Here is a 15,822-nt window from a genome sequence, read left to right on the forward strand (position 1 = left end):
ACAGTATTAACTTGGCATACCATGAACCTGACTTCATCTCTAACAAAATATAACATGAAAAATAATAAATGAACACATTTTCTCTGCATGTATCAACTCTAGAATTGTCACTTTATCCCTGTAGGAGTGAGGCTGAAATACAAATAGTCTTTTTTTTTTTTTTTTTTTTCAAATAATCTATTATCTAGAGTCCCTAGGTCATCACTAAAGGGTATATAATCACATTTCTGGTTGCTTTTATATCTTTCCCGATTTCTTCATGTATACACTAGGAAATATTCTATTTTTTTTCCATTCTGAAAGAAAGTAGCATTTTCTGTGCAGTGTTCTGCTCTTGCCCTTTTAACCTTATGTATCTATCTAGAGTGCTGCTGATGCTTTTTAAAGTAGACTTATCTTTTGATTATTTAAGCAAGTGTTACAATGAATAACCTTGCTTATGTGTAGGTATTTGTGTAAGATTTCCTAGAGATGGGTTTATTGTGTTAAAGAATATATACATTTGTTATTGTACACCTGAAACTGATAAATCACTCTATGTTAACTCTAATTAAAATAAAAACTTAAAAAAAAATAAAAACTTGGAATTTTAAAATAAAAAAGAGTAAATACATTTGTAATTTTGATGAATAATCACAAATTGCTCTCCAGTAGAGACTGTACCAATTCATACTCTCTATAATGTATTAGAGTGCCTTTTTGTAACCCCTTTTAAGCAAGGTTACCTCTATGTGTTAGGGACTGATAAGAATACTAAAATGGTACATTTTAGTTTAGATAGATTGCATGTTATAGGACAAGGAAGTATAATGCTACCATAAGTATAAGATTTTAATTTGCTGAGAAATCTGATTTAGAAGTGTTATAAATGATGAGAATTGCTTCCTTCTATGAAATTTGACGATATTAAACATGAGCAAAGAATTGATCCGGACCTGAAACTTGCAAATACTTTGTGAAGATTTTCTAGCATTGGTAAATAATTCAAGTGTGCATAGTATCTGGATATTAGGCCTGGACACAATGGATTTTTATCTTTTGTTTCCTTAGGAGAGAACAACTGCTAAAAATCAGTGTAAGGAAGGACATACTAGTTTGCAGACGGGAGACTTGAGGATGTACTGCTAATTCTGTTCTCTTATCTTGAGTTTAATGTCTTTTTAATAGTTTATCTGTGAAATGAAAGTTACATGAACTCCGGGGTTTTATGAGAGCATTGAAATGTAAGATGCCTATGCACAAGTCTGTGAATGGACCATTTTAGAGTGTGGGAGCAGTGCCTTGAAGAAAGACACAGTTGATAGCAGTACCACTTGAATGGAGTATTGCAGAGACTACTGGAGAGGTGTTTAACTGTATCAGCAGTTATGGAATGATCTAGGAACACAAATAGCATTAGGTTTGTTCAAAAGAATGTCATTGATGACCCTCAGAAATAACAGTTTTGGTACTGTGGTGACCACAGAAAATAAGAAATCCCTATATGTGATGAAGTTAGGAAAATTTTTTGGGTCACGTTATTTTGATGGGAAGCAATTCCAATGAAGTCTTTTTCAAGATAGAGAATTCTTACCAAATTTGAAGGAAGATGTGAGGTACGTATTAATTTTTGTAAACTTTCTCATTTTAGAGATGTATGTAAATGCATTCAACTCTTGTGTCAAGTATTAACAGAAAATTAGAGGCTTACTGATAAAATTATCTGACAAATTCCTTAGGTAACATACTTTAAAAATAATTTTCATGGTTGAAATCTATTAAGAATTTTAGTTTAGTTTCAAAAACATTTTTTAAGAATCAAAATTATTTGCATATTTTAGATGAACTTGAAGAAATGTTGAATCCAATGGGAACTGTTCAGACAAATCCATATACGGAAAATGCAACAGCTTTGCATATCAAATTCCCAGAGAATAAAAAACAACCTTATTATTATCCTCCCTTTGATAAGGTAAGCTAATTATTTTAAAGGCCACTATGTATGAAAATCATTGAATTGTTAGTTCTTGGCTCTACATGTTTATAATGAAACTTTACAAAAACTTTTTCTTTCCAAACGTCACATATGTTGTCAGCTTGATTCAGTGGAAAGACCACTGAGCATGGAGCCAGCTAACTCTTACTTAGTCTTGGCTTCATCACTGACCAGGTAGAACATAGTATCTCTGGAAGTCAGGTTTCTCATTTATAAAATGAGGAAATTATAATGGTTCTCTGAGGTTCTTTTCAATTGAAAACGGCTGTAAATGCATTCATATGTAAATCTGAGCATGTGAAACGTCCTTAAAGCTTGCCCAGCATATTTAGGGATTAAAGACATAGTCACTGCTGTTGTTAGAATTGGTATTCAAAGAACAGATAATTTATGTTAAATATTACTATTAGGAAGACTTCCTAAGGTACTGTTATTTATGTAGAATCTATACCAAGGACTTCCATTTCTAAACACATTTCCTTAGTATACTAACTGCTTATCTTGGCAATCTGGAGGGTATCTCGTGGATTTGAAAATGGGGCTTTGCTAATTTATATTCTAAGAGAGCTAAGTTGTCATATGTTTTATCTTCAGGCTTGGCATCATTGCTTCACGTGTGATTGATGCTGATTTTTATGAGAAAATCTTGAAGCAAATTCTCAGAGAATAACTAATTTATTTTATTTCCTTAATCTATATGAGAATAAACTTCCCTTAAAAATTGATAATATACCGGTCAGCTAAGCATTCGACTCATGATTTGGGCTCAGGTCATGGTCTCATGGTTTATGAGTTAGAGCCTCACATCAGTCTCTGTGCTGACAGTGAAGAGCCTGCTTGGGATCTTCTCTTTCTCTCCCTCTCTCTGCCCCTCCCCTGCTCATGTTCTCTCTCTCTCTGTTTTTCAAAAGAAATAAAAATTCTAAATAAATAAATTTGATATCACACTAAATAATATTCAAATCAATTGTATTTTAAAAACCAGCACTACCAGACCTGTATAGAATAGATTTCTAAAGTAGTATGTAAATTAAACTTGTTACCTAATGTTTCTTCTTTACTCTCATTTTAATTGAACTTTATCAACATAAGAAGCAACTTTTCGGGGCACCAGGGTAGCTCAGTTGGTTAAGCATCTGACTGTTGGTTTCAGCTCAAGTCATGATCTCATGGTCCATTCAAGCCCCACATCTGTCAGTGCGGAGCCGGCTTGGAATTCTCTCACTCCATCTCTCTCTACCCCTCACCTGCTTATGCTGTTTCTCTCTCAAAATAAATAAATAAATGTAAAAAAATAAAAATATAAGCCTTTTTATTTCAAATTCTTCTAAAGTATTTTCCTGATTAGTAAATAATAGGGGTTATTACAGCAGAAATCTCAAATCTCAGATATGTCAAGAACCATAGACCTTAGTGTTCATTGAGTAGAAAAAGGTATTTTGACTCCTCTTTGCATTCATGCCTTGGCTTTATTCCTTAGAATAGAAGTTTAACCAGAAGGCTTAGCTACTTGTGATACATTTAATAGTATAAGCTGCAACTATTTTTGTGTTGTTATAGTGTGAGTTCAACAATTATAGTTTCTTTTGGATGAAATGGGGGGAGAAGCAAAGTAGGAGGAGAGAATCCCAAGCAGACTCAGTTCTCAGCGCTCAGCTGGGTGCAGGACTCGATCCAACAAACCATGAGAACATCACCTGAGCCGAAATTAAGAGCCAGATACTGAACCGACTGAGCCACCTAGGTGCTCCAAAGTGGGGTGCATTTTATTATTTTTTAAAGTAATTAATTTTTTAAATTTACATCCAAGTTAGTTAGCATATAGTGCAACAATGATTTCAGGAGTAGATTCCTTAGTGCCCTTACCCATTTAGCCCTTCCCCCCTCCCACAATCCCTCCAGTAACCCTCTGTTAGTTCTCCATATTTAAGAGTCTCTTCTGTTTTGTCCCCCTCCCTGTTTTTATATTATTTGTGCTTCCCTTCCCTTATGTTCATCTGTTTTGTCTATTCACGTCCTCATATGAGTGAAGTCATATGATATTTGTCTTTCTCTGACTAATTTTGCTTAGCATAATACTCTCTAGTTCCATCCACGTAGTTGCAAATGGCAAGATTACATTCTTTTTGATTGCCGAGTAATACTCCATTGTGTGTGTGTGTGTGTGTGTGTGTGTGTGTGTGTGTGTGTAAAATGTGGTGCATTTTGGAGCATTTTTACAAATAGAACATCCTCTGCAAATTTAAATAGTTTTCACCTGCTATTTCAAGAGAGGTCCAATTTTTAAAAAACAAAAAAATATTGCTTACGTCACTAAACTTTTTGCTTTTGTAATCTCTTAGTCTGTTTTTGAAGATGAATTTGAGATAGAGGGTTTTTCTTTAACTATGTATAAATATGTTTATAATTATTGGGTTTTTTTAATTGTACAATTTATATGCGATCATTTAAAATATCAGTTAATACAGATAGAAAAGGTGAAGGTTCCCTGTGTTCTTTTTATTTAATAGTTTTTGTTGTGATCACTTGTGTACCTTTTGCTTTTCAAGTCAATTTTATGGTTATTGATTAATGACTGTAATCTCATTTTGTTTTTATAACAACCCTATGAAATAGGATAAGAGTTATCACTGCACTTTACATTTGAGGGTACAGTTAAATTATTCATTTAGGATTATATAACTCAGTATCAGGATATAAATCTTCAGATTCTTTAACCACTGATTTTTCCCGTCTTTTCAAGAATCAGAGTCTCTTTAAAGGGCACCTGGGTGGCTCAGTTGGTTAACCATCGGACTCTTGATTTTGGCTCAGGTCATGATCTCACAGTTCATGGGTTTGAGCTCTGTGCTGACAGTGCAGAGCCTGCTTGGCATTTTACCTCTTTTTCTCTCTGCCCCTACCTCATTCTCTCTCTCTCTCTCTCTCTCTCTCTCTCTCTCTCTCAAAATAAATAAACTTAAAAAAAAGAATCAGAGCCCATTTAGAACTTAATGAATTCAAACGGGTGTCTCTTGATACTCTACTTTTGTTATGTTAATTCAGAAAAACAGTGACAAAACCTTACTATTTATTTAGTAACTCTTGTATACCTTTGCATTTTCTTAAGCAGAAAATATTTACCTGTATTTAAAATTCTTTCATATGCATATGCAAGCCATTGCTTATTTTGTCTAGAGACAATGCTAGTGCACCCTAGGAGTCACAGTCCCTTATAATAATACCCTTGATACCCAGTTGTCAAGAGTTTAAAGATTGGGATGGGGCGGGGGCGCCTGGGTGGCTCAGTCAGTTGAGTGTCCAACTTGGCTCAGGTCATGATCTAATGGTTGGTGAGTTCCAGCCCCATATCGGGCTCGCCGCTGTCAGGGTGCAGCCTGCTTTTGATCCTCTGTCCCCCTCTCTCTCTACCCCTCCCTGCTCACATTCTGTCTCTCAAAAATAAATAAAATTTTCTAAAAAGATTTAAAAAAAAGTTCGAAGATTGGGAATCACTGTATAATACCATTTTGCATTTAAAATTCATGTTTACATTATAAAGCATAGAAATGCCAGACCATATGTTGTTTCTTTTAGTCTAAGTGCAATTATAATCATTTACAATTAAAATTTTCCAAATACAAGAGCCAAAATTTAATTTTAAAAGTTTTTTTTTAACAGATAATCGAGAAGGCAGCTGAGATTGCAAGCAGTGACAGTGCTAATGTATCAGTAAGTATCAAGGTTTTAAAAGGACCCTTTCTCCTTATTAGTTACTTTCATCTCATTTATGGTAATGAGCTTATAGATGACCATACTCTTATGGAAGAATAGCCTGAGAGTGTATGTGAGTATGTACATACTATGTTTTTTGTTGAATGGCAGCTGTTTGTAGGTGGTCTGTGTTCAGTGGTAAACCCTTTTCTGATATAAGCACAGGTTTAGCAGCTCATCTTTTTTATTGTATTGTATTGTGTGTGTATATATATATATATATATACACACACTATATATATATATATATATATATACACACACACACACACATATATATATATACACACACACACACACACACACACATATATATATAGGCTCCATGCTCAACATGGGGCTTGAACTCACCATTGTGAGATCAAGAGTTGCATGCACTACTGACTGAACCAGCCAAGCACCCCCAGCAGCTAGTCTTTAAGGGATGCTATGCCACCTCATAGATTGACAATACTGTCTTTTTTAATAGTATTCAGTTGAATGAAGAGGCTGTAATTTTGTTTATCTCATGTAACAGTGTATATAATCAGGCCAGCATTTACAGTGCTGGGGAACCAGTTTCTTCCATCTTGGTGCTCTATCATGTTAGTGTGTACTTTCTGTCTCAAGTTTAATACTGGTGCTTCAGTTTCTTGTGTATTATGGTGCAGCCAGCAAGGAATAGGGAAAGCAAGAGTAGAGGCCGTACCCATTCTTTTTGAGAGTATCATTTATATGCCTCATTGCTGCTCATATCTCATTAATCAGGACTTCCTCACATGGCCATACCTAACCACAAGTGAGGCTGGGAAATGTAGTCGTAGGCTGGGCAGTCATGTGCTTGTCCAGAAAAAGATTCTAGTTAATAAAGGATGAAGAGCAGAATGCATACTGAGGAATAAACAGTAATTTCTGCCACACATACCCATTGTTTGTACCCAAAAACTACAAAGTAGATTACTTTGTTTAGTTTACACTATATGCAATTTTTCTACCACCTATACTTTTTTAGTTTAATTTTTTAACTCTTAAGATCATTTAAGACTTTGCTGAGTCTGACCTAATGTTCTCTTCCCATGTTGTCTGTTTATAGTTTTTATGTGTCTTCAGTATAAGGCCATTCTACATAGAACGGTTAATTATATAGAGGCCAGAAGGCAAAATGGAGAGAGTGTATGTTTTTTTCATTTACACAGAATCAAAGCTCTATTTAATGTTGGCTAGTTGGAGAAATGTCTGGCTCAGGGTGTCTTCTGATTTGCCATTAAGAGTTTTTAAAAATATCCATAGTCCTGCAGTACCAAGTCATCTACTACCATAAATACTTTGAGAGCACTTCTTTTTAATGACACCAAAGAAGTGCAAGTATACGCTTATCAGCTTGCCATGCAATTATAGGCAGACCTTGGGGATACTGTGGGTTCTGTTCCAGACCACTGCAATAAAGGGAATATCACAATAAAGTGAGTCATGAATTTTTTGGCTTCCTACTGCATATAAAAGTTATGTTTACACTGTACTGTAATCTTACATGTGCTACAGCATTACACCTAAAACACAATATACATAACCTTAATTTAAAAACACTTTTTGTTAAAAAGTGCTAATCATTACCTGAGCTTTCAGCAAGTTCTAATCTGTTTGGTGGTGGAACTTCTTGCCTTGATGTTGATGACTTCTGACTGATCAGGGTGGAAGTTGCTGAAGGTGGGGGTAACTGTGGCAGTTCTTAAAATAAGACCACAATGAAGTTTGCTGCATTAATTGACTCTTCTTCCTTTTAGGAACGATTTCTCTGCAGCGTGCAATCTGCTTAATAGCATTTTACCCACAGTAGAACTTGTTTCAAAATTAGAGTCCATCCTTTCAATCCCTGTTGCTGCTTTATCAACTAAGTTTATGTCATATTCTAAATCCTTTGTTGTCATTTCAACAGACTTCACAGCATCTTTACCAGCGGTAGATTCTATCTCAAGAAACCACTTTCTTTGGGGCACCTGGGTGGTTTGGTTGGCTAAGCATCCGACTTTGGCTCAGGTCATGATCTCACAGTCATGAGTCTGAGCCCCGCGTCGGGCTCTGTGCTCACGGCTCAGAGCCTCGAGCCTGCTTCGGATTCTGTGTCTCCCCCTCTCGCTGCCCCCCCCCCCCCCGCCTCAAAAATGAATAAACTTAAAAAACACTTTCTTTGCTGATCCATAAGAAACAAGTCCTCATCTGTTCACGTTTTATCATGAGATTGCATCATGTCTGTCACATACTCAGGCTTCACTTCTGGTTCTCTTGCTGTTTTTACCACATCTGCAGTTACTTCCTCCCCTGAAGTCTTGAAACACTCAAAGTCATCCATGAGGGTTGGAATCAACTTCTTCCAAACTCCTTGTTAATGTTGATATTTTGACCTCTTTCATGAATGATGAATGTTCTTAATGGCATCTAGAATGGTGAATCCTTTCCAGAATGTTTTCAATTTACTTTGTCCACATCCATCAGAGGAATCACTGTGGCAACTTTGACCTCACAAAATGTATTTCCTAGATAATAAGGCTTGAAAGTTGAAATTACTCCTTAATCTATGGATTGCAGGGTGGATATTGTGTTAGCTGGCATGAAACAACATCAGTCTAATTGTACATCTCCATCAGAGCCCTTAGATGACCAGGTGCATTGTCAGTACTAAAGTTTTGAAAAGAATCTTTTTTTCTGACCAGTAGGTCTCAACAGTGAGCATAACATATTCAGTAAACCATGTTGTAAACAGATGTGCTGTCATCAGGCCTTGTTGTTCCATTTATTATAGAGCACAGGCAGAGTAGATTTAGCATAATTCTTAAGGGCCATCGGATTTTGGAATGGTCATTTAGCACTGGCTTCAACTTAAAGTCACCGGCTGTGTGAGCCCTAACAAGAGAGTCTGCCTGTCCTTTGAAGCTTTGAAGCCAGACATTGACTTCTCCTCTGTAGCTGTGAAAGTCTTAGATGGCATTTCCTTCTAATATAAATATGTTTTGTGCACATTAAAAAGCTGTTGTTTAGTGTAGCCACCTTCATTAATTATGTTAGCTAGATCTCTGGACAACTTCCTGTGGCTTCTTTATCAACACTTCTTTCTCCTTGAACCTTTATGTTACAGCGATGGCTTCTTCCTTTCATGCCCCCTCATACCCATATCCCCCCCATTGGGAAGGGAGGGAAAGCCACACTCATTTTTTTGATGTGCTTATAGCAAAGTGTATTTGCTTTGATTTATTCTAGTCAGTAATCACTGTTATATCATAATATGTATATGGTTTTTGAAAAATCCACATGTAAAGAAAAATAGAGAATATGAATGTTAGTGTTAATTGCTTTCCACCATTATCTTACTTTAGTTCAAACATTTGAACAGGTGTATAAGATCACCATTTACCCTATACAGTGTAAGTTTTCATTACTGATTATTTTGGGTTTTGCAAAAGAATGTAAGATTCTGTGTTTTCTTTGGGCTTCCTGCCACATTTCTGGTAGTTGTTTATTTTTACCTTGGCTTTATTCAGTGCTGTGCTTTTCATAGCTCGGTAAACAATCACAGTACAATTATAGAGCCAATCCCCTTGCTTTTCCCTCTTAGTTTATTCATAGGTCTTCAGGATATTTACTTACAGTAGGTCTGTAGAGTCTAATTTTGATTCACAAAATTACAGTAGGTTTGCTAGCTTTTTGCAGTATTTAACGGCAGTCTGCATTTCGCTGACATGAACAATTTATACTGTGTTGTTTGCAGCAGCAGGTTTCATTTTGAGATGTGTAAGTAAGTGTAGGAGTTTCATTTTCAGATTCTGATGACCTGTCATGATAATTTTTCGGAGAAACCTGTCAAGCCTGTAAAAGAGAGCATACCATTTTTAGGTTGAAGGTCTGAATATAAACCCATTGTAATTGTACACTGTGTGTGTGTGTGTGTGTGTGTGTGTGTGTGTAAAATAATTTTTTTAAAGAACGGTTTTAGGATCACAACAAAATTAGCAGGAAGGTACAGAGATTTCTCATATACCCCTATCCCTTCACATGCATCTCCCTTTCCCATTAGCGACATCACTCACCAAAGTGGTGTATTTGTTGCCAAGAATGCACCTATATTGACAAATCATAATCACCCAAAGTCCATAGTTTGTTTACCTTGGGTTTCATTTTTGGTGTTGTGTATTTTGTGAGTTTGGACAATGTGTGATATGTTTTTATCACTATCATATTATGCAGAATATTTTTACTGTCCCATGAATCCTCTGTGCTCTGCCTATTCATTTCCCCACCCTACCCCTGGCAACCACTGATCTTTTTATTCTCTCCATAGTTTGGTCTTTTCTACATGTTATATAAGTTGGAATCCTAGAGTATGCAGTCTTTTCAAACTGGCTTCTTTCCCTTAGTGCTATGTACTTAAGGGTCCTCCGTGTCTTTTTGTGGCATGAAAGCTCTTTTCCTTTTAGTGTTAAATAATACTCCGTTGTCTGTATGTATTACAGTTTATCCATTCGCCCACTGAAGGACATCTTGGTTGCTTCTAAATTTTGACAATTTTGAATAAAGATGCTATAAACATCCATGTGCGGGGTTTTTGGTGGGCATAAATTTTCAACTCCTTTTGGTAAATACGAAGGGGCATGATTACTGGATTGTATGGTAAGAGTATGTTTAGTTTTGTAAGACACTGCCACACTGTTTTTCTAAGCAGTTGCAGTGTTTTGCATTGCCACCAGCAGTGAATAAGAGTTGCTCCATATCCTCAACAGCATTTGATGTCGTCAGTATTCTGGATTTTGGCCATTCTAATAGGTGTGTAGTCTTATCTCTTATTTGTTTAATTTGCCTTTCCCTGATGACATAGGATGTTAAGCATCGTTTTATATGCTCTTGTTACGTCTCTACCTTGTTTGGTGAGCTGTCTGTTCAGGACTTATATTTTAGTCTGATGGTTTATTTTCTAATTGTTGAGTTTTTAAGGGCTGTTTGTGTAATTGGGTAATGGCCTTTTATCAGGTAAGTCTTTTTGCAGGTATTTTCTCCCAATCTGTAGCTTCTCTCTTCCTTCCCTTGACAGTGTCTTTCACAGAGGAGATAATTTTAAATTTTCTGAAATCCAGATTAATGGTTCTTTAACTGATGGATCATGCCTTTGGTATTGTATGTAAAAAACCATTGCCAAACCCCAGGTCATCTAGGTTTTCTCTTATATTATCTGCTAGGAGTTTTATAGTTTTGTGTTTCACATTTATTTTTACTAAGTTGGGTAGTGTCAATCCTTCAACTTTATTGCTTCTTCATTATTTTGTTGGCTGTTCTGGGTCTTTTGTCTCTCCATATAACTTTAGAATCGCTTTATTGACATCTACAGAATTTTGATTGGGTTTGCATTAAATCTGTTGATTACGTTGGCAAGAGCTGACATTCTGACAGTACTGAATCTTACTATTCATGAACATGGAATATCTTTCTGTTTATTTAGTTCTTTGATTTCTTTCACCAGAGTTCAGTAGTTTTCCTCATATAGATTTTGTACGTATTTTGTTAGTTTTATACCTAAGTTTTCATATTTTTGGGTGCTAACGTAAGTGGTATTAGGTTTTTAATTTCAAATAGCACTTACGTTGCTGATATATAGGAAAGTCATTTACTTTTGTATACTAACCTGTGTTCTACAATCTTGCTTTAATTATGTTCTGGTAATATTTTTGTTGATTCTTTCAGATTTTTATCATAGACAGTTCTGTCTGTGTAGAGAATTATAATCCCCATTCTTTTGTGCATGTGCATATATTATTTTTAATCTCATTACTTTAGAAAATAATATAACTAGTTTAATGCTTATATGAAATATCAGTTAAAAATTCCTATTCTGGAAAGGTTTTTTTTTTTTTTTTTTAAATGTATTTTGGCCTAAATGATAAAGTTTTTCTTTAAGTATGGGAAATGAATCTCTTTTTTTTTTTTCATGTTACTATAATTCAGAGTCTAGATCCAAAAAATAGCACGGGCCATCTTCATTATTTTAGTTTATTCTTACAAGGATCGGGAAAGAAAATGGGATAACTGTATTTGTTTCATGTTTAGTTTTATCCAAGATTTATTGCTTAATCCAGTGGTTTTTATGCCTCTGAGCTAACAAGACACTTACACTTTTTTAAAAACTTCATATGTTTGGTTTGTCTTTGTTGTTTTATTTGTTTATAGAAATTAAAAATTAAAATGGAAAGATAGGAAATTCAGTTCAAATAATAAATGACTTTTTAATCCAAATTGCAATTCTGCCACCTACTGTTTGCACATGGACTTTTAAAGAATCCATATTTCCCCCCCTTTTTAAGAACTGTTTAAAAATAATTCTTTCCTTCATCCTTAGCTTACAAATTTAATATTCTATCAATAAAACATATAAAAAGGGCATCCATCCTTAGTAATCTTTTTAAGGAATTCGATTTTTAGTATCTTACATGTTAAAGCTCATGAATTGTTTATAAATTTCTTGTATATAAATTTGCTAAGTGTTTGCCAGTGCTGTTCACAGAATTAAATTATGTGATGAATGAGTATTTTACTTTCTTAGAGTCGAGGTGGAAAAAAGTTTCTTGCTGTACTGAAAGAAATCTTGGACAGGGATCCCTTGTCTCAACTGTGTGAGAACGAAATGGATCTTATTTGGACTTTGCGACAAGATTGCAGAGAGAATTTCCCACAGTCGCTGCCAAAATTACTGCTGTCGATCAAGTGGAATAAACTTGAAGATGTTGCTCAGGTAAGAGTAAAAGATAATTTTTATAATTCTTTTTGGGAATATATATTACTTTGTTGATTTCATGTACATTGTCCTTTCTAACATAGGTATATCTCCATAGATTGGATAATTTTCCATAGGAGAAATTTTCATGTTTTAAACCTTTACATATACTCTAAATGATAGACTAGAAAGTTTAAGATTTTAAAATTCCAGATTTTAGGTAGGTTTTCTATATCTTTCACTAAGAACAATTAAAACATTGCTTTTGGTGTAATCATTGTAATTACTACCTGCGCGTAGTAAGTAGGTTCTGGATTATTTCTAACAGTTTCATTCAATGAGCTCCAATGTTTTAATATTAAAATGACTTTAATTTTTGCGATGACTGTTCTAAAATGAACATGTATTGTTTGAAAATTACCTCTTTCTAGAAGCTGATGTTTTAGAGCATAAACCTTTTAGACCACTTTTAACATTCATTTTAATTGGGCAGTATTGATGAATGTTTGCCTTGAGGCAGAATAAAGAAAGGAAAAAAATTGTTCAAAAGAGCCAAACAAATTTTAGTTTCTTGATTTAATTTTCAGAACTTGGAAAAAGCACTGTCATTTATTAAATGCAGTGGTTATCAGTGCTCTATAGAAAGATCCTTGAAATGGTTTTTTAATCAGAATGAATCCATTTGGTATGTTTAAAATAACCAAATTTGTTTACCTTACTTGTTTGAATTCAACTGATCTTTTTAAAAGTTTTCTGGTCTTAGTAAATCTATAGCAACTTAAAAAATTTTTTTTAATTTAATTCTAGTTATATTAGCGTTATATTCATTTCAGGTGTAAAATCTATAATGACTTAAAAAAAATTTTTTTTTTAATTTTTTTTTTCAACATTTTTTATTTATTTTTGGGACAGAGAGAGACAGAGCATGAACGGGGGAGGGGCAGAGAGAGAGGGAGACATAGAATCGGAAACAGGCTCCAGGCTCCGAGCCATCAGCCCAGAGCCTGATGCTGGGCTCGAACTCACGGACCGCGAGATCGTGACCTGGCTGAAGTCGGACGCTTAACTGACTGCGCCACCCAGGCGCCCCTAAAAAAATTTTTTTAACGTTTATTCTTGAGAGAGACAGCAAGAGAGCGAGAATGAGTGGGGGAGGGGCAGAGCGAGAGAGGGACACAGAGTCTGAGCAGGCTGAGGTGTCAGGTCAGAGCCTGATGTGGGGCTCAAACTCATGAGCTGTGAGAATCATGACCTGAGCTGATGTCGATGCCTAACAGACTGAGCTACCCAGGTGCCCCATAAAATGACTTTTAAAGATTTTCAAGAAATGCATATTTATTTTAATCATATATATTTAAAATTTATTTTATTTTATTTTATTTTATTATTTTACTTCTCTAAGTTTAGAGTTTAGAAAGGACTTCTCTTGAGTTTATTTCTAGTATTTAACAATTTTTTGAATCATGTTACCTAATTGTATTATAATGTACCTCATTTAAACTATTTATACAGTTAGATCATATGAACACTGTTTACTCTGAAAAAAGGAACTATTTTTGTCATTTAGATAGGTTTTGATTGTTTTGACATAGTTATCTTCTGACTACTTACTTATTCACATTCAAGGTTAGTTTTCTATGAAACCCCTGTAACGGTGGAACATAAGATATAAGCATTTTTTATTTGACACATTTGCCTGCTTCTAATGTATCCATTAGTGTTCAGTTCTAACTGCTTATCCAAGAAATCCATCATATTATTATTTTGTATAGCATTAAAATAGAAGAAATTTTTGGCTGTACTCTTAAGGATATCTGAGAGAGAGGTTTCTTAGGTCAACTGTCAGAAAATGGAATGAGCCAGTTTATACATAATATTTCTTTATTTGAACCCTGGGGACAGAAATTTTTTTTACATTCGGGAATTTAGCATACTTGTCTCATTTCCATGAGGTAATCTAAAGCATTGTTTTCAGATATAACCTAATGTCCTCCATTTCAATAGAAGAAAGCCAATCCTAATCCTCTTTTTTAATAGTTTTGAGAAAAAAGTTGATGGAATAAATAGTAATGTGCTTGGGGCTCCTGGGTGGCTCAGTGTCCAACTTCGGCTCAGGTCATGATCTCGCGGTTTGTGAGTTTGAGCCCCACATCGGGCTCTGTGCTTTCAGCTCAGAGCCTGGAACCTGCTTCAGATTCTGTGTTTCCCCATCTCTCTGTCCCTCCCATGCTCATGCTTTGTCTCTCTCTGTCTCTCAATAATAAATAAACGTTAAAAAAGTTAAAAAAAAAAAAAGTAACATGCTTGCTTTCACAACTTTGTCCCATTGCCAGTTACAGTGAATGAGTGCAAAAAATATATAAACTGAATTTTTAATAAATTGACTGTCTTAAGAAGTAGAGAGCCAGAGCCTGGTGCAAAGTTTGTATCCCAATAAATACTAAAGGCAAAAGCCGTGGGTGAAAATTCTGTAGAAGAGCAGCTTCTCCACTGCCCCAAGATTTAAAAAAGAGTAGCCTTCCGTTAATCCACAGGAAAATATTCTGTTGACATACTGTGGAAGGGGTTTCGATAGTCTTTGCAAAAGGCTGGTAGTTAATTGGCACTGCATTCGTTATTTATATGGCTGAGTCACATTTTCCCTATTCACTCTCATAGCTTTCCTCAAACTAAAGTAGTGAGTTTTGCAAATTTTTTTAGTTTACATTTATATAATTAATTCTTTAATAATTGTAAGTAATCTTACCAAAGGTAACTTCTTTCCAATAGTAGTGCTCTTTTTAATTCCCAGCATAGTTTAACCATCTAGTATTACAGAATGTTATCTGCCCTGTATTGTTTTTGTATGTAGTGTTGTAGTCCACGTGTTAACTGGGAATGCTAGTTTTTTTTTTAACTACTGTTTCAGACCCTCAGGAAATGGTCCCTCTTGACTCCTCTTTCCATAATGAGGACTGTTGGTCTATTAGAACTTTGGGCAAAGTGGGGAGGGTGGTCTCATCAGTGATAAAAAGTGGTCTGAGGTAGGTGTTTCATATCTTTAAACCAGTATGTGTCAAACTTTTTTTCATTATTACACTTGTTAGGAGCATTTTTAGACATTTTTTCTCTAATAGCCCTGTCCCCATAATTCAGAAGTGTTATTTTTTTCTGTAAATGTAAAATAATAGAAAAATTAAGTTAATTTTTTAAAAGTTTATTTATTTTGAGAGGTGGTAGGACAGAGAGAGGAAGAGAGAGAATCTCAAGCAGTCTCTGTGCTGTCAGCGCAGAGCCCATCACAGGGCTCTATCTCAGGAACTGTGAGATCATGACCTGAGCTGAAATCAAGAGTTGGATGCTCAACGAACTCAGTCACCCA

At 35.1% G+C, this 15,822-nt stretch overlaps 1 protein-coding gene across 6 annotated transcripts in view; it reads left to right on the forward strand.

Moving 5' to 3' along the window:
- PIK3CB (phosphatidylinositol-4,5-bisphosphate 3-kinase catalytic subunit beta) overlaps positions 1 to 15,822 on the forward strand; it is a 185,498-nt gene that overhangs the window by 116,432 nt on the left and 53,244 nt on the right. For all 6 annotated transcript variants that reach the window (XM_053221390.1, XM_053221391.1, XM_027061739.2 and 3 more), the window contains exons 11-13: positions 1,821 to 1,951; positions 5,636 to 5,686; positions 12,291 to 12,479. In XM_053221390.1, the coding sequence (XP_053077365.1) occupies positions 1,821 to 1,951; positions 5,636 to 5,686; positions 12,291 to 12,479 (371 nt within the window). The remainder of the gene's footprint in view (positions 1 to 1,820; positions 1,952 to 5,635; positions 5,687 to 12,290; positions 12,480 to 15,822) is intronic.

Source organism: Acinonyx jubatus, chromosome C2, assembly GCF_027475565.1.
Source record: "Acinonyx jubatus isolate Ajub_Pintada_27869175 chromosome C2, VMU_Ajub_asm_v1.0, whole genome shotgun sequence".
Classification (NCBI taxonomy): Eukaryota; Metazoa; Chordata; class Mammalia; order Carnivora; family Felidae; genus Acinonyx; species Acinonyx jubatus.